Here is a 20,720-nt window from a genome sequence, read left to right on the forward strand (position 1 = left end):
AAAAAAACATTGAGAAAGTGATAAGAACAACAAATTTCTCAGGGGGGTTTTGGAGAGACGTTTAGATCCAAACTCAAGTTCTCTTCCACCTTACCATCTTTCTCATTCCTCTTTGCCTCCTTCACTTCCTGCATGATATCTTTCTCCAACGCTGCCACGTCATTGCCGTAGCTCTTGAAGTACTTCAGTGCAGTGTTTATGCGGTGGATAATGGCGTAGAACTCCTCCACCTCCTCGTCGGTCACCGCCGTGGAATCCTCCTCGCGCGGCTTCTTCTGGCTGGGGGAAACGCCGTCGTCTTGGTCTCGCTTTCTCTTGTCCTTCGCGTCAGACATGTTCTTTTGATTGTGATTGGTGAAGATGGGCCGGTGGGCCTTTTAAAGAATATCAAGCGACACTGTTATGGTAATTACAGTCACTCGTGCCTTTTTTCCATCCAATAGATGGGCGACACGTTGTTCAGGATATGCTTTCTATTGGTCGGTTCTAATTTTTTCTATTTTTTAACTCAATTTCTTTTTATATTCTGATTCGTCTACTCTCTTAAATTAAAATCTTGTCTTTTATAAAAAAAAAATAAGTTTTTGACTTAAATTCAGTTTTAATCATAATTTTAGTGACTATTATCGTCATTTAGTCAAATTGGTTTTTATCGTATATTACATTACAGCGCAAACATGATTTTTTTTCCCAATCAAACAATACATGCACATTAAGAAAGACAATTTATTACTATAAAGTCAAAATAAATAAATTGTTTTCATATCTATCATAAGTAAAATAAAACCCATAAACCAAAAATTCCATAATTCAATATCACAAAGTGAATTACTAATTATAATTAAAAACAACTAAAATGTAAGCAGAAGTAGTTAAAAATTGCTTAAGTGTGAAAAAAATACTAAGTTTTGTCTATAGACAAAAAGAGAGATAGTAATGAAGCGTTTTTTTTACTTCTAGGCTTCTTTTTAAGACAAAAGTTATGTACCTATTTTATGGATATAGTAGAATTCTTAATATTTTATTAGAACGAACCAATTTTTTATTCATACAGAAAGCAACAATAAAAGAACATATTTTAAAAAAAATGACGTAATGAGCGTGTGAAAAGTTTAAATAACTAGTCTTTGAAATTTAGGGAGAGTCTTCAACATGGTTGCTTGATTTCATATTCTCTCTATTCCAAAATAACTGATGTTCTCACTGTATAATGAAGTTTTTTTTCTTCTAATATACCCTCAAATAAATTGTTTTCTCTTTCTTATTCATAACAATGTATTTATAAAAAAAATAACTAATTTAGTAAAATTGTTTTAAAAAGTAGTATATTTATTATTGCTCCTCATATATCTGTAATCACAGTAATTTTTTACCACAAATATTATGAGAATTAGATTTCAACCTTAAATAACTAATTATGAGTATGTCTAAGGAGAGTTATTTACATGCATTTCAATATGGATCTCATAGGTTCCTTAAAATTAAAACCATTTTCAGTACTCAGTTTTATCTATGCTAATCATCTCGCATTGCGAACTTCGTCTTTACACCAAAGTAAAAACGAGTAATGCAAAGTGGGGCCACAATCATGAGACAGATAATAAGCAACGATGTGGGGACCAATGGATGGCCTAATCCACCAAAGTCACGCGTAATGGATCCTATGACTCTCTCACTCACAACTCAACAAGCATAAATTAATGCCATCATCTATCTTCAGCTTCCAAAGACCACACTCTGTACTCAGCTATGCTTTCTTCTCATACTCTCCCACCTCTTCTCTCTCTCTCTTTCCTTCTTCTTACTTGCTTTCTGTATGTAGTTGCAGAAGAACCAAACCTTTCTAACAAAATTGGCCAAGGCTACCGTCTCATATCCATTAAAAATGCCCCTGATGGTACCCTTGTTGGCCTCCTCCAAGTTAAGCAGAAGAACAATATCTATGGCCCTGACATTCCCCTTTTACGATTACATGTGAAGTAAGTGATACTCCGTATCGTTATGCATTCACATTTTCTTCATGAAGCCATAAAAAGTGGATGTGTTTAGTCCCACATTTACTAGGAAAGGTCCCGAGAAAAGATATATAATACGTGACTCGTAGACGTACGAAATTTGACAGATTTAGTGTAGGAAATTCTTCTCCTCTGTCTTGTTAAACCCCTGAGTAGTGTTTAAACTCATTCTGAACCTTTACTTTGTTCTTTGTTATGCAGGCAAGAGACTGAGAACCGTTTGAGGGTACACATCACTGACGCAGAGAAACAAAGGTGGGAGGTTCCTTACAACCTTTTGCCGAGGGAGCAACCACTGAGTGTGAAACAAAACACTGAGTGGTCGTGGTCGTGGTCGAGGAAGAAGAACAACCTAATATCACTGTCAAATAGCTCTGAGCTTGTATTCAGCTACACTTCAGACCCGTTTAGTTTTGCAGTGAAAAGAAAGTCTAATGGGGATACTCTTTTTGACTCCAGTTCCAATGAGTTTAACACATTGGTCTTCAAGGACCAGTACTTGGAAATTTCTACCAAATTGCCCAAAGATGTTTCTCTGTACGGTTTGGGGGAGAACACACAGCCACATGGGATGAAGCTGTACCCAAGTGACCCTTACACTTTGTATACCACTAATGTCTCAGCCATTAATCTCAACACTGATTTATACAGCGCACACCCTGTGTACATGGATCTCAGAAATGAAGGTGACGAGCCTTATGCACATGGAGTTCTGTTGTTAAATAGCAATGCAATGGATGTGTTCTACAGAGGAACCTCTTTGACCTACAAGGTTATTGGAGGAGTGTTTGATTTTTACTTCTTTGCTGGACCCACGCCTCTGAATGTTGTGGATCAGTACACTTCCTTGATTGGTAGACCAGCTCCAATGCCTTACTGGGCCTTTGGTATGAGTCTCTTTTCTCTTTCTCTTACAGTCTTATAATATTATTGCATGTTCTATATTTAGTGTGCATTGCATTAGTCTTGAGTGCCATAAACCACTCCCCGTTTGTGAAGACAGAGGAATGTGGAGACGATAAGACTTTGAGAAAATAGTTTTTGCCTTTGGATAAGGGGAAATAGAGAAACTAATGTTTTACCATATCTCTGACATTCAATGACAGGGATGTTTTGTCCGCAAAATTATTTTGATTTCTGAATATATATCCATATGGTTTCTATACTGGTAAACTTTTTCGTCTTATTTTTATTCTCATTACCCCTTTTAGGTCCACACGAAAAGATATGGACATGTATAAAATTGAAACTTAACCATATTACATAAAATAAAAGTGAAATCCTTACTAAAATCAGAGGAAATTTTGACAAAATCTTATGCCAATGAATCAAAGGTTCCACGTTTTATTCATGTTATTTTTTGTACAGAACATTCCTTCCTAGTTAACAAAATAATAAAACCTTATCCATGATACTGTACAGTTTAGTGAAGTGAAAATAAAATAATACTTAGACGTAAACTTTGTCGAGGAATTTGGTTTTTATGATATGCATGTATTGTGTAAGCAATCTGTTGGTCTTTTCAAGAATCCTTTCTGCAAACTTATTATTACCTATCATTCTGTCCTCCTTTTTGTTTTTCTTTTTCTGAGGCGGAAACTTATTCGTATTTGTGAGAAATTGCTATCATGTCTTGTAAACAAGATTAGCCTTCACTCATGGGAAATATATTGGTAGGGTAATTTAATATAAACCAATTCTTTTCAGTCTTTTTTTCATTTTACTTGGGTTGGCATCATTGATCATTACGCTTTGCTTCCAGATCTAGCTTAATGATGTTTTTCTTCCAGAACTATCATTTGTATTAAGATAATTTGATTCTGAAAGGTATTTCACCAACATGCTAACTTGTTTTATTTGGTATATATTATCATAGGATTCCACCAATGCAGATGGGGCTATCATAATCTATCTGTAGTAGAAGATGTGGTCGACAACTACAAGAAGGCTAAAATCCCACTCGATGTGATATGGAATGATGATGATCACATGGATGGCCACAAGGACTTCACACTCAATCCAACTAACTACCCTCATTCCAAGCTTTTAGACTTCCTCGACAAAATACACAGCATTGGCATGAAATACATTGTGATCATTGATCCAGGAATTGCTGTTAACTCCAGTTATGGTGTGTATCAAAGGGGTATGGCTAATGATGTTTTTATCAAGTATGAAGGTGAACCCTTTTTGGCTCAAGTTTGGCCAGGAGCAGTAAATTTTCCTGATTTTCTCAATCCAAAAACAGTTTCATGGTGGGTTGATGAGATCCGTCGCTTCCATGAACTAGTCCCTATTGATGGTCTATGGATTGACATGAATGAAGCTTCAAATTTCTGTTCGGGAAAGTGCAGAATTCCTGAGGGAAAAGTGTGCCCAAGTGGAACAGGACCTGGTTGGATTTGTTGCTTAGATTGCAAAAACATCACAAGCACAAGGTGGGATGAACCTCCCTACAAAATTAACGCTTCAGGAGTACAGGCTCCTATAGGCTTCAAAACTATAGCCACTAGTGCAGTTCACTATAACGGTGTTTTGGAGTATGATGCTCACAGCATCTATGGTTTCTCTCAATCAATTGCAACTCACAAGGCTCTTCAGGGGCTTCAAGGAAAAAGGCCTTTCATATTGTCCCGCTCCACTTATGTGGGTTCAGGCAAATATGTTGCTCATTGGACTGGTGACAATAAGGGCACATGGGAGGACTTAAGGTACTCAATATCCACAATGCTCAATTTTGGAATATTTGGGGTGCCAATGGTTGGTTCAGACATATGTGGTTTCTATCCAGCTCCCACAGAAGAGCTTTGCAATCGATGGATTGAAGTTGGTGCCTTCTACCCTTTCTCAAGAGACCATGCAAACTTCTACTCCCCAAGACAGGAGCTTTACCAATGGGAATCAGTAGCTGAATCTGCTAGAAATGCTTTAGGTATGAGGTATAAGCTCCTCCCTTATCTATACACATTGAACTATGAGGCACATAATAGTGGAGCACCAATTGCAAGGCCTCTTTTCTTCTCATTTCCAAGTTACACTGAATGTTATGACCTCAACACGCAGTTCTTACTAGGGAGCAGTCTAATGGTTTCTCCTGTGGTAGAGCAAGGAAAAACACAAGTTAAAGCCCTTTTCCCTCCTGGAACGTGGTACAGTTTGTTTGATTTGACACAGACAATTGTATCAAAAGATGGGAACTATGTTACCCTTGATGCACCTCTGCATGTGGTCAATGTGCATTTGTATCAGAATACCATTCTTCCAATGCAACAGGGTGGAATGGTATCTAAGGATGCTAGAATGACACCCTTCAGCCTCATTGTGACCTTCCCGGCTGGTGCAACTGATGGAGTAGCCAAAGGGAAGCTTTTCCTTGACGATGATGAGCTTCCAGAAATGAAACTTGGAAGTGGCTTTTCAACCTACATTGATTTCCATGCAACTGTCAAAGAAGGAAACGTGAAAGTTTGGTCAGAAGTTCAAGAGGGCAAGTTTGCTCTAGATAAAGGTTGGGTTATTGACACAATAAAAGTGTTGGGATTAAGCAGAAATGGAACACTAACTGAAATTGAGATTGATGGAGAAAAACAGATGAACATCTTAAGTGTGGAAGTTAGTACAAGTCAACATAATTACTTATTTGGACATGGAGATGGAGATAAGATATTGATGGTAGGATTGAAGAGATTGAATATTCCTCTAGGTAAAAATTTTGCTGTCACCTGGAAGATGGGATCATAAGTTGAGATTGTTTCATCTCAATGAACACTTTTTATCTTTCTGTCAATTATCTTTTCTGTAAGTGTTATTAGTTTTGTTGGAAGAAGAGATGTGGAAGTATTAAGCTCTTCCTTCTCTATTTATATTCTAGTATATCATGCTGAGGGTCTTCTAAACACTATAGAATTTAAATTAGGTTCAAACTAAGTAGAAACTTAATTATTATATATATAATATCTTAATTTTACTGATGAAGTGTGAAAAAAATATAATTATACATGACGATATAATATAGAATATTAAATAGTTAAATTAACAATTAGTATGTGTTGGAAAAGAAAAGTCGTTACAAAAGTTTAGTTTTGCGTAGATGGAAAATCCAATATGATTTATATCTAAATTAAAATTTCTTTAAATAAATTTCATTTTCATTTTTAAAACGAGATCAAAACTTTAAAAGTTAGAACCAAAATATAAAAGTATTACAGAAATGGGTTAGCATAATTACTCATAAAAGACATGACTTGATACCACACAAATTTAACGAGCAAAGATTGAAGAAAGATGTGCAATAAAAATAAAAACACATTAGTTCAATATGAGTCCAAAACTCCCAATTGGGTCAATTGCAAATATGACACCTCTGTCGGCGGAAACACAAGTCTTTTTTTTCTTTTAATTAGATGTTTGTTCACCTAATAGACGACCAAAAGCCCAAATTACTTTTCAACGTTGTTACTTTCAACAACAAAACAAAACTCTAGCCAAAATCCAAATTTTGTGATACACCATGTGTTGTTGAATCGTTTGTATAAATGACAATTTTAATAAAGTACCAAATTCTTATAATTTTTAAAATATAAAGTTCAATTATGTTTTTTCCTGTATAAATAAATTATGATTTCTCTCATAATCCTTCACTAATACATTATGTACATAGATACCGAAAGGACACAGATACATATACGAAAGGGAATGCAATTTTATATATTATATAATTATAAATTATATAAATTAATTGACAATAAAAATTTATATGCATAAATATATTTCAGTTTTTTTAGCAGAAAAAATGCTTCTCACGACTTATTCTAATGGATTTATTCCTTGTTTTATAATCATATTAAAATTTTATATAATAAATTTGAGTTTTTAAAAAATTAATGTATTTATTTTTTATAAAATTGTGTTGAAACCGTACTAGAATTGTCAGAAATCCAACAAATGTATGTTTTTTTTAATTAGATACTTCACCTATATGTATCTTATGACTATCCTACAAATGTCGATGTGTGACACGTGTATCTAACATGAACACACTATTTAAGAGACGTGTCTGAACTTCATAGCCAATAGACATCCCTTAAACACATTTTTCTAATTTAGAGTTGGGAAATTATCTATTTTTTGTTGAATTATTTTGTTTGAATGAGTGCAGCGATTATTTAAAGTAGTTATAATGATTAATGGAAGAATAAGCAAAGTGCACTCCAATGTAGTGGACATGAATAAACTAAAATATTAGACAAGAAAATCGTTTAGACAGCTTCCTAATTACGTTAATAACCGAAAGCTTAATCTTGAAACGATGGCTCTTAAAGTATTAGACGGGACAATCATTTAGAGAACTTCGTAATCACGTTAATCACTGAAAGCTTGTTCTTAAACAATGGCTCTGTTTCACATAAAAAATACTAATTCAAAAGTTGATTGATAGTTAAAAAGTTAATTGGAAGTTGGAAAACTTATTGGGAGGTGAAAAGTTCGGAATTCAAAACAAAAGTATTCTCTCAAAATAAGTAACGCCTCTATATTAAAAAGTCATTTTGAAGTGACGTTTTATATTTTCACTGAAAATTAAGTATTTTATTTATTATATATTAAAAAATAATTAATGCAATTAAATTAATCCTAAGGTAGTGCGTAACGATAAAAGTAATTTAGTAAATTTGTTCAAATCATTAAATTAATATTTATTATTTTCTTAGTTTTTTAAAAAAATTAAAATTTTATTCATTCTTGTTTTGAAAAAGAGAAAGTAGTAATATCAATTAAAAAAAATTGGTTGATTAAGATAATACACAGCTTTTGACAAAATAATTAATTGTAGAATTAATTATTTTTTTGTAGTTCTAAGTGTGAAAAATTAATTTCATCCTCTAAATTTTAAAAATTCAATATGTTTTTCAAAAAATTTTAGAAAAAGTTTAATTTTATTCTATTTTTTTAAGATACAATGATGCCAACTTTTTTAAAATAATTAAATGGAATAAGAACATAGAAATTGTCAAGGAAAAATTTTAAAAATTACATTAAATCGTTTTAAAAATATCTGAAATTATATTAATTTTCTTCAAAATTCTAAATTTTTTATCATAATATAAATACATATAAAATATAAAAGAAAAAAGAAAAAAATAATTTTTTTGAATATAAATCATATCAGTAAGCTTATTTTAAAGTATGGAATTTGCATACCATATATATAGGTAGTGTATTCCAATTAAATTTGGAGTTTTACTTTCTTAAATTATATTTTACTAAGTGAATTACATGTTATTAAGATGAAATCTTCTTTTCATGTTTAATAAAAAATCGAATAAATTTGCTTTCTGTTGGACTTTTTCAACTTGTTAGACTTTGAATATTATATGTAAGGCGTGTAACTTATAATATTTTAATAACAAATTTTAGTGAATATGAAATAAAGTGTTAGACATTTATTATTTATTATTCTAAGATTTTTAGGTTTTTAAAATATCTGTTTTTTTATAAAAAAAATCAATAAAATATGGTTATGACTGTAGATATTTTGTGAAAGGTTTTGAAAATTAGAAGAAATATAAAATACTTTCAACTAATTTAAATTTAGTTTTGATAAATATATATATATATATATATATAATCTATCCATTACAAAAATATTTTAAAAAATATCTATTTAAATTCATCCATTTAACTTTATGGATGATAAACCATTCATTCATTATTCTTAAAAATAATAAATTATTCTATCAATGCTTACATATTAAAATTAGTCCAAGTAATTTTTTATAACTAAATCTTTCTTAGATTTTCTCATTTAAAAAGTTTTCAAGAATATATCTATATGTAAATCTATCTATAAATTATTATTATTTTAAAAAATATATTTATAAAAATAATTAAAATAATATTATTTTATCCATTTGTGAAAAAGTTGACAAGTTAACTTATTTGGTAAAGAGTAATTAAGTTTAAACTAAAAAAATCAATTTATAAATGCAAATTTGTATAAAATATGTATTTATTTTAATTCTTATAGAAATAAAATTTATTTTTGTAGATTAAAAAATATTTTTTACTAAGCATAGTTTAAAATTTCAATTAGATACTTTGGTCACGAAACTTGTTGGAAGACTGAAAGTTTTTCTGAAACAGATAACATCTAAAAAAATTTGAATATTTAAAATATATTTATTTTATATAAAAGTAACTAATTATATATAGAGTTATACCAATATAGTTTTTACCGACTATTACATAAATAATATTTTTATTTCATTGCGATTCCTTCCTCAAATATCAGTGTTACACGATGATATAGTAGTTACTTTCTTGTGGATTCAATAACGTGATTGAATATTGTTGATTTGAGATACTTTTTGGTGGCTATAAAGCATTACAAATTTGTTTATTTATGTGTGAATAACTGACTTTTTAAAATACACATTTTTGTTCTTTTAATTAAAGTCGTATCTAACTACTTTATACTGCCAACAATTTTTTAATACCACAGAATGGTATAAAAGCTCTTGAACGTACGGTATTCCATAACGTAAATCTCGTATCGAATTAGTTAACTACATGGTAAATCATAAATGTGAAAGACATAGATAAAATAACAATAGGAGATAAAATAATTTAAAAAAGTAAGAAAATTGAAAAAATAAGAATAATTAATAGAATTAAGGATGAATTATCTTTGTTGGAGTAGTTGCGAGTGTAGTGTATAGATAGTGTAGAGTGTAGGTTGTACGTAGTAGGTATGTAGAGTGTAGAAAGAGAGGGTTGGGTGGAAAGAAAACAGTGACGTTAGGATTGGCATATTAAATATTGAAGGCCACGTCAGCAGAAGTGTGTGAGTATTTAGCTTGGGCAAAAGGGAGCGGCAGCAGCACTTTCCACGCACCCACCTAAGAAGGACACTTGTCCCATCACTCACCACGTGTCCCACGTCTTTGGGACATTTTGGCGCCAAACATGTCCGTGGGTTCCACGTAGGCACTATTGGCGGGAAATGGAAGCAACCACTTCTTTCTCACTTCCTCACTCACTCACTCACTCATTCATTCCGTATCCCACATGCTCTCACTTCCTTCTTTTTCCCCACCCCACACTCAGTGGTCAAACACCATCATCATCATCATCCATGCATGCATCGCATCATGTGCATAGACCACCATGGCATGCGTCACGTGAAGAGAAAAATATCTTACTGAGAATAAGGGACACCCAATTATGCACCACACACTCTTCATCTGCACACACGCTCGCATCACGTGATCTTCTAATACTCCTCGTGTTAATACCACTAAATACTGCTCAGACATTAACCAACATGATCCACACCAACTTATTTATTCACAACACTAATGAATAAGACACTATCTCTGCACGTTCTTTTTTTTTTTTCTTTTCAGTTTACACTAACTGACCATTTTCTTCTATTCTTTCTAACTTCTAATCAAATCATTTAATTAGTATTTAAACCTTCTTCTTAAAGCATTCCCCAACAAAAACTGAAAAGCAAGTTCCCCACACCGATTATTAACAAATAGTGAGGACGTGTTTGGCATTTTATATAAAAAAGGATGCAGGAAAGTGGTAACGCCTTATATTCTTCTATTAATTCCGTCAGATCCAGTCATGTGTTAGCTAGATTCCACGTTGGCACAAGCCCGTTTGGCGTTGCTCAAGTAAAACACTGAATTCAAATAACATAGTTCTCTCTTCAATACAAGATATTATAAACTAAAACCACTTCTAGAAGTTAATCGCAGTTATATCAAATCAAATCACACAAGAAAAAAAAAATACAAACATAAGATTTTTAACAAGAAAGAGATAAAATCAACTTATTAAAAAAAAAATATAGGTCACGCAAGTATTTCTTAAGGTGTTCCTTAGTTTTAAGAGGTAATGTTAAGTAAAATAAATTTACTTAAGCGATATTATTTTAGGTTCAGTTTGGATCCGAGTGAATACTATTCACTCGGATTGAAAGGCAATGATTTATAAAAAAAAGTTGCGTTTGTTTCAATTCAATACCAAAGAAAGAAAAGCGCTGATTTGCGGATATGAAGAAAATGGTTGCCCGCAAATATGCGCAGCAGTGAATTCTGAAAAGGTTAGGTAATATAATAATAATAAACTAATATATTTATAATAATTTAAATGTATTTATAAATAATATTAAAAGAAAATAAATTAATAATATAAATATAAAAATTAAAAAATAATAATAATATACGTAAAATTTAAAATATTAATAATATATAAAAAAGTAATAAAATTATAAATAGTAATAGTAATTGAAATAAAATTTAAAATAATAAAAATAATTACAAACAATAATAATAAAAATAAATATAAATTATAAATCTAATAAGAATTAAAATAAATCTATTAAATAATAATATTAACAATAATATTTTTTTTTATTTATAAAAATAATTTTTATATGTATCTATGATAAAAATAAAAATATTAAATATATTTAAGCAATAAAAATATTTAATAATATTATTAATAAAAATAAATACTAATAATTAATAATTAATAATAATAAAATTATTTATAATAAATAAAAATAAATATACAAATTTTAGTTACTACAAATTATTTTTCATTTTTAAAGATTAAGATAAAATTATAAATTTATATTATAATATTTTAAAAAATTAAAAATTTCTTCACACACATCACATCACTCACTAACTTTAATAAACTTTCTCTACAAATCATTTCTCTATATACCTTAATCTAAACAACCTAACTTTCATCACACTTTCCACTCAAATCACTTCAAATTCACTCCCTCAAATCCTCACCTTTCTTCTCCCTAATCCAAACACGCCCTTAATGATGGTGGTAATGGCGCCATAGTTACCATATGAGAGTATGTACTTGTATTATGTGCATGTATAGTAATAATATACACATGTGTTATGTTTAGTTAAACATTCACATGTACAATATATTTTCTAGAGTATATTGTAAATAATATTTGTATGGTTATGTTGTTATTGATGGGTGTGGCTCTTTGTATCTTATATTTTATGGGTATAATAATATAAATACGATTTTTTATAGTGAAATGTTGAAGTTTGTATTCTTTTATAACATATGTAAAAAAAATATTATAAGATTGTTATTTATCAGTAATATTTTTAATGAACCATGCATATTAGAATATGCTTAATAATAATATTCTGTGAATTATAAAATTTTAGTACCGATGCTATTATATAATTATAATATTTTAAAATTATAATTACAATGTTTAGATGAATCTAAAAAATAAGTAATTATATTATTGGGTAATAAAATTTTATACACACATTTATCCCCATCCAGATCAAACCTTGTATACATGTATATAGGTAGATCCATAACCCACAAATGACATCTAACCCACAAATGACATCTATCATGTATATAACATGTAATGTATCTTAACGTACAATATACATCTACTTAGTATATAATTCAATATTTCCTCTTATACACCATATTATTAAAATAATGTGTATAAAAGTGTTAAGCAACATCATCATCTCATCATATCATCACCTAAGTAACATTATCATCACACACTAGGTAATAATTATTTTATTTGACTGACACATCAACTACTTGAGCGAAATATAAACCAAGAACAACAACTTCTCTCCTTACTCCCGCGACCACCTTGTCACTTGATCCTTACAACCAACTTTTGAGTGAAATCCACTTGTTAGTAACAAATCCTAAAAATTGCAAAGAGCTCTTCAACATTTTCTTCTCGCTTTAGTTGTCTTTATTGCTTGAGCAAGATCAACGTTTGAGGGCTCAAAACCATGTTATACATTAACAAAAGCTCGTGGCATTTACATACTGCCTTAGCCTCACTTAAGCATCCAATACAATGCTTCAACTATTAAACACATCACATAATACCTAAACCAACACTTGAGCAAAATGCTTCCTGAAGAAAGAGAATTATCTTAACATCTCTCACTACAAGTCATTACTTGAGTTACACAACATGTCACTTGAACAATGTATAGTGACAAATGTAATAATGTCTCACCGCATAGGCCTTGTTCCAGTGATCATATGTCATTCAAGCAATATTCAATCTTATAGCAATTCCAAATAACTTCCTGACAATATTTCTATTTATTTCGGTTCCTTCCATCCCAAACTCATTCATAAACTAAACATTATGTTATTAATAACACATAACTAACAAAACTAATAATTATACTATGAAAAATCATTTTTGAACAATCTCTATACATTGTATACAATCAAACAACTATTATTATTATTATTGTTGTAAAAGGACATTTTTATAGCTCCCCTTACTTAGATTGAAAGAGCTTGATCTAACAACTTCTTTAGAACTACTCTAAAGCATCAAAGTAAGCTTGCCAACACCCCTCTTAACCATTCATTCAAGAACAGAAAAAGAAAATTACTTAAAGTACTATAGAATCAACTTTTGCTTCATCCAATTTAATCTACCATACACCAACTTCTCAAGATCCTAATTGAGAAAGAATTTAAGGATAAAAAACTTGTTTTTTGAAGAGATATTGTATACTAGAAAGTGAACATTTCAAAATGAACTAAAAAAAAAATATTGGGCCTTAATCTTATATCTCTTCCACTTCATTTATTTATTTATTTCAATATACATAATGTGTCATTCTAATTTTGTCCTTGTTTGTTGAAATGGAAAAAAGTCCTTGTTGGTTGGAATGGAAAATAAGTTTTAAAGATAAACCTTGTTTCACTAATTATGCTATTTTAACAAACTTGAAATAGTTTTTTTTTTCTTATCTTATAATATATTATTTTTCACTTTTTAACATCATTCTCATCTTTAAAAATTTACTTTTTTTTCAACTATATTGAGATATTTAAAAATTTACTTTTTTTTTCAACTATATTGAGATACTGTAATTTCCTAAATTAATATATTTAATACACTATAAAAACCAATTAAAATATAATAATTTTCTAAATTAATATGTATGGATATTAATATCATTTATTTCAAAATTATTTTCTGTCCATATAATTTTGCTAGTGTTTATATTTTATGTTATAGTATCATAAATATGAATCTTTTAATTAATGTAATATATGTTTAAATAAAGTAATTTTTCAATTAATTTATCCTAAATTTATTTTAAAATTAATATAATTTAATTCAAATTTGTTCCTGCTTATGTTAAGATAAATTTCATTGATATTTTAGATTATATTTCTGTCTTTAGTTTTAATTTTTAAACTTTCAACAGTTTTATTCAACCAAACTATATAATATTTGAGTTGGATCATGAATAGTATTTTTTAAGAAAAGTAATGACATGTTACAAGTTGTTACACAAAATTATATTCACACCTCCTTTTAAAAAAAAATGTTGGATAAGGTAATACTAATCTGAATTTATTTTTAACATTTACTGTTTTGTTTAATTTAAAGATAATATTTTTATATTTTTTTAAAACTTATGATATATAAATACTAAGATTTAAAAATAGTTATATGTTTTTTCTTCTGTTTAATGTATTAAGTGATTATAAAAATACTTATTTATGTCTCATATAAAAGAAAGCAATTTTGAAATGAGAGTTTCCATCTTTCAAATGACCAGTTTTAATTTGTTTATTTTTTCTAATTTATTTATTTAAAATAATACATATTTACAAAAGTAAGTTTATTTTGGGGATTTTTTTTTACCATGTGCTTTGTTTCTTTTAATATATTAGTGTTAATTTAGTGTATATTCTTTTATTTTCAATGTATTGTATTGTATTAAATATTTTAAACATATATTAGTTTAGAAGATATTGATATAAAATAGTTTTAAATTTATTTTCTGTTTAAGGACGAAGTTGATTTCTTCAATATAACATGTATGCTATGGTATAAACATGTACTGATTGTTTTAGTATCATATTTTAATTAGTTAATTTTATCATTTAATAAAATAAAAAGTAATTTCTTTATTTAATACTAGCAGTGTGTATATCTGATTTTTTATTTCTTATTGTTGTATATGTCTTATTATATCTGTATTTATATTTATTTAAATAAAATATAAATATATATGTATTTGTATCTTTTAAATATCAAACTACCTATTTATATATATACATTTTCTTATTTTATTTATTATTTTTTATTTTCATATTTTTATCAATTTAAATTATCAAGTATTATAATTTATTTGATTTTTATAAGAAAAATAAAAATTGAATTACAATATGAAATAAATAAAAATTAACAAAAAATATAATGAAAATGAAAAAAGAAAAAACAGAAAGTTGTTTGGTAAATCACAAATTTTCAGTAGAACAGAAAAACTAAATAATTTATATAATTTTGTTTTAGTTTTCAAAACAAAACTAAACTATAATATCATTCTTAAATTTTACTTATAAAAAGAAATCATTTTTATATATAGATATAATATATTCATGTTTATTAAAATAAATTATAAATCTACACTCTTAATATAAATATGTGAATAATATTATTTATTTAATTTTAAATAATAATATATGAATAATATTAGTTTACTTATAATTTGTCATTTATTCAGATTATTGATAGATCTAAGTACTATATAGGACCAAATTCTTTAAATTTTTAAGTAAAAATCAAATAATTTAACTATTCATATTAATAAAACCAAATTTTAAATTTATTAATTTTATAAAAAAATAAATTGTATTGACGAGATATTTATAGAATTTTAGTTAAATATCTAATATATACAAATAATAAAATATAATATATTGCAAGACATTTAGTTTAAACCAAATATAATTTTTAAGAAAACAAATCAAATATATTTCTATTTATTAAATCCATTGAAAAAACACAATTTTTTTTCTATTCAAAATTCACTATTTATATATTTTTTTAGCTTTTATATTAGTAATAACAAATCAAAATTAGTGATTTACCAGTTGAGAGAATGAAACAGATGATGTAATTATTTTTAATATAATTATGTTTATTGTGTTATAAATTTAAATTTGTTTAATGTATTTTTACTGTAATTAAATAAAGAGAAAAAGAAACTATATTGCATGATATTTTTAAAGTTTTTTTTACCATATTACATGTCATTTATAAACTTAAAAATAAACTTATTATTTGTAAATTTAACGAATTGTATGACATTCGTAAATTACATGATATTTGTAAATTTAACTATATTGATTATATTTTTCACAATATATTATAATTTTTTTAAAATTTAATATTATTCTGTTCTTATAATTTTAAATTTAAGTAATTATAAATAATAAAATAATTAAAATAAAATATTAATATAAGAATAAAATAGAAAAAAATTACACTAAAAAACAGTTATAATAAAAATTAAATGACTATACTTTAAAAATAGTGTCACAGATTATTTTATTTTATTATTATTATAAAATTTTATATACTTTTTAAATTATATTATTTCCATGTTTTTTAATTAGTTATTCATAAAATTAGTAAAGTTATATTAATAGTAAAATTATATGTATTTTTAAATTATAATATTTTAATATAATAAAATTGTAAATACCCATTATAATAAGATAAAAATATCTTCAGTAGATAGTATATTAAAAAATTATTTTGAAAAAGCAAAAAGTATTTTGAAAAAATCAAACAAAATCCTTGGAAGAATACAGTATCATAGTAAAAATACAACTACTTTATTGTTGGTATTGCTATTATTTATTTATTTTTCCTCTAAATTTAAATGAGATATCATTTATTAGTTTACTGAGAAATCAGGAATGCACCAATATTAGCAATTCCGGTAAATATAATAAACGGTATTAGTTATTATTTTGTAGGCAACTGAAGCGCTCTTTGTTAGTCACCCTTGGCGGCGTAAAAAGCTGCATGTCAGAGATTACCTTGTTTCAGTCTCTCATAAGGGCGCGTGTGATTCACCGTGTGAGATCCTGGTAACGGAATAATCCTGTACGTTGGATTGACGCGTGAGAAACAGAAGCATCGGATTCCGAGAGAGTTAAGGAAGACGTTACATTATGAGGGCATGATACACATGTAGCATGTTGATGGGTCATGCATGGTTGATGTATGCGCAGTGTTTCACACTCACAGAGCCCAATGCCAGCTACACATAATAATAATAATAATAATAATGGAAATAAATAAAATGTTTTAGGAGGATTAATATTTATATGTTTTACCTACTCGGGCCCAATAAATGCGAAAATTTGACCGTAGATAAAAAAGAAGAAGAAAGAAGCGAATGGGTGTGTAGAATAGAAAAAGAGAGCAGAGAGGGGCCACTCAGTGTGAGAGAAACCACTGCCAAGATCGCAGACACAGACAGACACAAGAGAGAGACAGAGGGAAAGACAGACTAGCTTCCTCCGTCTCACCAAAAACAAACAAGGTAAATTTCCTGTTCTTTCAATCTTCTCCGTCCATTTTCTTTTCCACCTCGAGAATCTCATCTGATTAAAACACCATTATTATTATTATTATCGTTATTATGCAATGTCTTTTTCTCTCTCCTTTAAAAAAAATTCTTGGTCTGCTCATGTTGTATGGAGATTTGCACTCACTGTGTCCTCTGTCGTACCAGGGTCGGCTATTTTATATAAATTTATTTATCAGATCGATAAAAAAAAAAACTCTATTTGATGTTGGGGAGATAAAATCTGGTCCATATACTTGTAATCTCTCTCTTTTATCTCAGGAGTGAGGCATAGTAGTTTGGTTTTGGTTTTGTTTTTTTGTTATATATATCTGCATCTCTGGCTTGTTGATTCTCTTTTCTCTTCTTACTGGACGGTGAAGAGAGCGTTTTTTCTGCGTTTCTCGGAGGATCTGTCTTCAAAAAAAGGGCAGGCAAGCGGTGGATTTATGTCGTCTGGATTTATTCTGGCAGTAATTGGGGCTCCGTTGAAGCTCTCTATTGTTTATGTTTCTTTTTCTCTCTTTTTGAATCTATCTGAGTTTGTGTTCTCTGGGTTTGCCTCTTGGTGTATGCTACGCGGCATACTCAGTCATAATAGCGTGAAGCCATCTGTTTCAATGCGATTGAGGCCAAAAAGGTTTGTTTGTTTGGTGTTTGTTTTTTCTTTGTCTTTGTTTTCTGGTATTGGTCTGATGTTCTTCTTCTGGTTTTGGAACAGGACTTGTTGCGGAGTGGAGTGCTACGGGGGCTTTCATATACAGAGATTTTCTTATCTTTTCATATTCTTAAGAGGGGATTTCACTTGAGACATTGAGAGTTTTTCTTCATCCCTTTTGGTGCTGGCTTCCGTTCCCTCGATTTTCTTTTTTCTTTCATTCTTTTCGGTCTTCCTCAGTTCTCTGGTTTTTCTGAGGGGTTTTTGGAGGGTTTTTCCTCGTTTTTTTCTACCATGCCCGAGTCTCGGAAACAACCGGCTTCTAAACCGAAGCAGAAGCCTTGCCACTCCCTGCAGGAGTCCAAATCGATGAGAAAACTTCGTATAGTTTACGACGATCCTGATGCCACTGATTCATCCGACGATGAGTCAGAGTGGATGCAGAAACAGAAAAAAACAAAGAGAAGCCTTTGTGAGATCCCTCTTCCCCCTCTTCCTCAAACTTTCACCTCTCCCGAAACCACTTCCTTCGAGGTGAATAGCAACATCAATGCAGTGAGGGTGAAGGTTTGCATTGAAGGTCAACCCCAGAGTAGGAAGAGGGTTTTGACCCAAACCCCATCAGCGAGGAGGAACACTTCTGGGAAATACAGAGGTGTTAGGCAAAGAAAATGGGGTAAATGGGCTGCTGAGATTCGTGACCCTTTCCAGAGTACCCGCATATGGCTTGGTACTTTCAACACTGCAGAAGAGGCCTCTGAAGCCTACGAGGCCAGACGGCTTGAGTTTGAAGCCATGGCTAAGGCCCGAGCCTACAAAAATGTTTCTGAGCCTTTGCCCACAACTTCTGATAAGAGTATATGCTGTAACTCTTCAGATGCTGCTGCTGCCGTGTCTGTGTCTGAGAAGTTTTCTACTACCTTTGATGACTCAGATAGTGTACTGTCACATCCATCACCTTCTTCTGTGCTTGAGTTGGATTCTTCAGCTTCCAAACCCATTGACAAGGGTAATCTTTCTAATGAAGAAGCTGCAGAGGCTAATGATTTGGTTGCTGAATTAGCTGAACTGGAAATTCCAGATTTGAGTCTTTTGAACTCACCATCACCATTCGACCGTGCTACTGCTGCTGCTCTTCCGTCTGGGACTGAGCCAGACTTTGGACTTGATTTTGATTTTGTATCATTTGAGGATTATGGTCAAGGTTTTGATGATTTTGGTGGCTTGGAAGATATCAACATTTATGGGTTTGATGACAATGAGCCTAGTGAGCTTCCTGATTTCGATTTTGGCGATTTCTGTGCTGATGAGTTTGCTGGTTGGACCGAGGAGCCCCTCAACATACCTTGTGCCTAAGTTTTGCAGAACTCCATAGGAATAATTTTACAATATTAAAAGTTTTGCTATGATTATGATTAAGTTTTATTAGTTTCTTCTGTGAGATCTCAGAAATTGTATCTTCTGGGTGGATATGCTGTTATATTTATTTGTTCTTAGAGAGAGTAGTCCACTGAAAGGGGAGAGAATCTTTGGGTTTTCCCGTGCTGCTAAGAGCCGTCCAAAGGTTCTCAAACCATGAATATCAACTAGAATTTTGATATTAAGAGTTTTCTTTATCAGTTATATTATGCAAAACTTCTGCTAAAGTAACTAATGGTATTATGCAAAATGGTAGCTACACATGTTTTTATTAATTTTGATTTACACTAATTTGCCGTTATTCATGTTGTTGACGTTTCTTTTATTATATTAGTTTAATGGGATTAATTTGTCTTTAATTTAGCCTGTAGTTTTTTTTGGTTTTAGTAGTGACTTATGCAATGCTATGGAAGGAAATAACTACACCTGTTGAGAAGCAAATTATTTATAATGACAATTAAAGTTGCAGAGAATACCAGGGGAAGAAAGACTATTCATTAAAACGGTGTTAAATTTCAACAAATTTATAGAGTTAACATTATACTATTTCTCTTTCTGAATAATACCCCCTGATTTTAGTTATTTTTATGAAATACTTCTTTGAAGGTTAAAGGTGTATATAGGGGGAAATAGTATTTATTATGTAAAAACTTTTTTTGTTACTCCAAACAAAATTAGTGAATTAGAAAAAAGATTAAAATAAAAACTGATTTAAATGATAATGAATAATAACAACTAATTACGAATAAATAATTTTATAACCCTTAATGAGCATAAGATATAATTTATTATACCTAAAGATATAATCTTATAATTTGAGTAATTTGATTCAACAACTTAAAATGGAAGGCAAAGATCCATAATGCTCAAATCCAAGACAGTTGATTAAGAATTGTGTAGTGACTTCATTATGTATAAATATTGATGACGCATGATATTATGTCAATTTGTAGATGAAGTACTTGTTGACTTTGTTGAATACTAGTGAATAGTATCTTTTAATTTATTGGCAATTGTCATTTTTAATTTGAATATCTTGGTGTATCTTAATTACAACATTTTTTAAATATTATTTTTAAAATTTAAAATCCATCTATTTCCTAGTTAACCATTTTTACTCATTTTAATTTGTATCCTTATTAAAATAAAATTAAGAATACTTTTCTACTAATTTCACTCTATTTTTTTCTC

At 29.5% G+C, this 20,720-nt stretch overlaps 3 protein-coding genes across 3 annotated transcripts; all 3 read left to right on the forward strand.

The window, feature by feature from the left end:
- Positions 1–283: 283 nt before the first annotated feature.
- Positions 284–5,982, forward strand: LOC137828370 (alpha-xylosidase 1-like). The gene is made up of 4 exons (XM_068634908.1): positions 284–405; positions 1,598–1,979; positions 2,217–2,902; positions 3,892–5,982. The coding sequence occupies exons 2-4, from the start codon at positions 1,750–1,752 to the stop codon at positions 5,754–5,756; spliced, it is 2,781 nt and encodes a 926-aa protein (XP_068491009.1). The 5' UTR covers positions 284–405; positions 1,598–1,749; the 3' UTR covers positions 5,757–5,982.
- Positions 5,983–17,293: 11,311 nt separating this feature from the next.
- Positions 17,294–19,779, forward strand: LOC137827792 (uncharacterized). Its single transcript, XM_068634113.1, has 3 exons — positions 17,294–17,428; positions 17,836–18,092; positions 18,174–19,779. Exons 2-3 carry the CDS (start codon positions 17,902–17,904, stop codon positions 18,259–18,261), a joined length of 279 nt encoding a protein of 92 aa, XP_068490214.1. The 5' UTR covers positions 17,294–17,428; positions 17,836–17,901; the 3' UTR covers positions 18,262–19,779.
- LOC137827791 (ethylene-responsive transcription factor ERF118-like) lies at positions 18,405–19,779 on the forward strand. Its single transcript, XM_068634112.1, has one exon. It carries the CDS (start codon positions 18,405–18,407, stop codon positions 19,464–19,466), a length of 1,062 nt encoding a protein of 353 aa, XP_068490213.1. The 3' UTR covers positions 19,467–19,779.
- Positions 19,780–20,720: the final 941 nt, after the last annotated feature.

This window comes from Phaseolus vulgaris, chromosome 7, assembly GCF_000499845.2.
Source record: "Phaseolus vulgaris cultivar G19833 chromosome 7, P. vulgaris v2.0, whole genome shotgun sequence".
Lineage (NCBI taxonomy): Eukaryota > Viridiplantae > Streptophyta > Magnoliopsida > Fabales > Fabaceae > Phaseolus > Phaseolus vulgaris.

Excerpts from the sequence above, each read along its gene's own strand:
- LOC137828370 (XM_068634908.1), top strand. The coding sequence starts at position 1,750 with ATGCTTTCTTCTCATACTCTCCCACCTCTTCTCTCTCTCTCTTTCCTT. Across the intron at positions 1,980-2,216 it reads CTTTTACGATTACATGTGAA|GCAAGAGACTGAGAACCGTT; the intron begins GTAAGTGATACT and ends TTTGTTATGCAG. Across the intron at positions 2,903-3,891 it reads AATGCCTTACTGGGCCTTTG|GATTCCACCAATGCAGATGG; the intron begins GTATGAGTCTCT and ends ATATTATCATAG.
- LOC137827792 (XM_068634113.1), top strand. The coding sequence starts at position 17,902 with ATGTCGTCTGGATTTATTCTGGCAGTAATTGGGGCTCCGTTGAAGCTC. Across the intron at positions 18,093-18,173 it reads ATGCGATTGAGGCCAAAAAG|GACTTGTTGCGGAGTGGAGT; the intron begins GTTTGTTTGTTT and ends GTTTTGGAACAG.
- LOC137827791 (XM_068634112.1), top strand. The coding sequence starts at position 18,405 with ATGCCCGAGTCTCGGAAACAACCGGCTTCTAAACCGAAGCAGAAGCCT.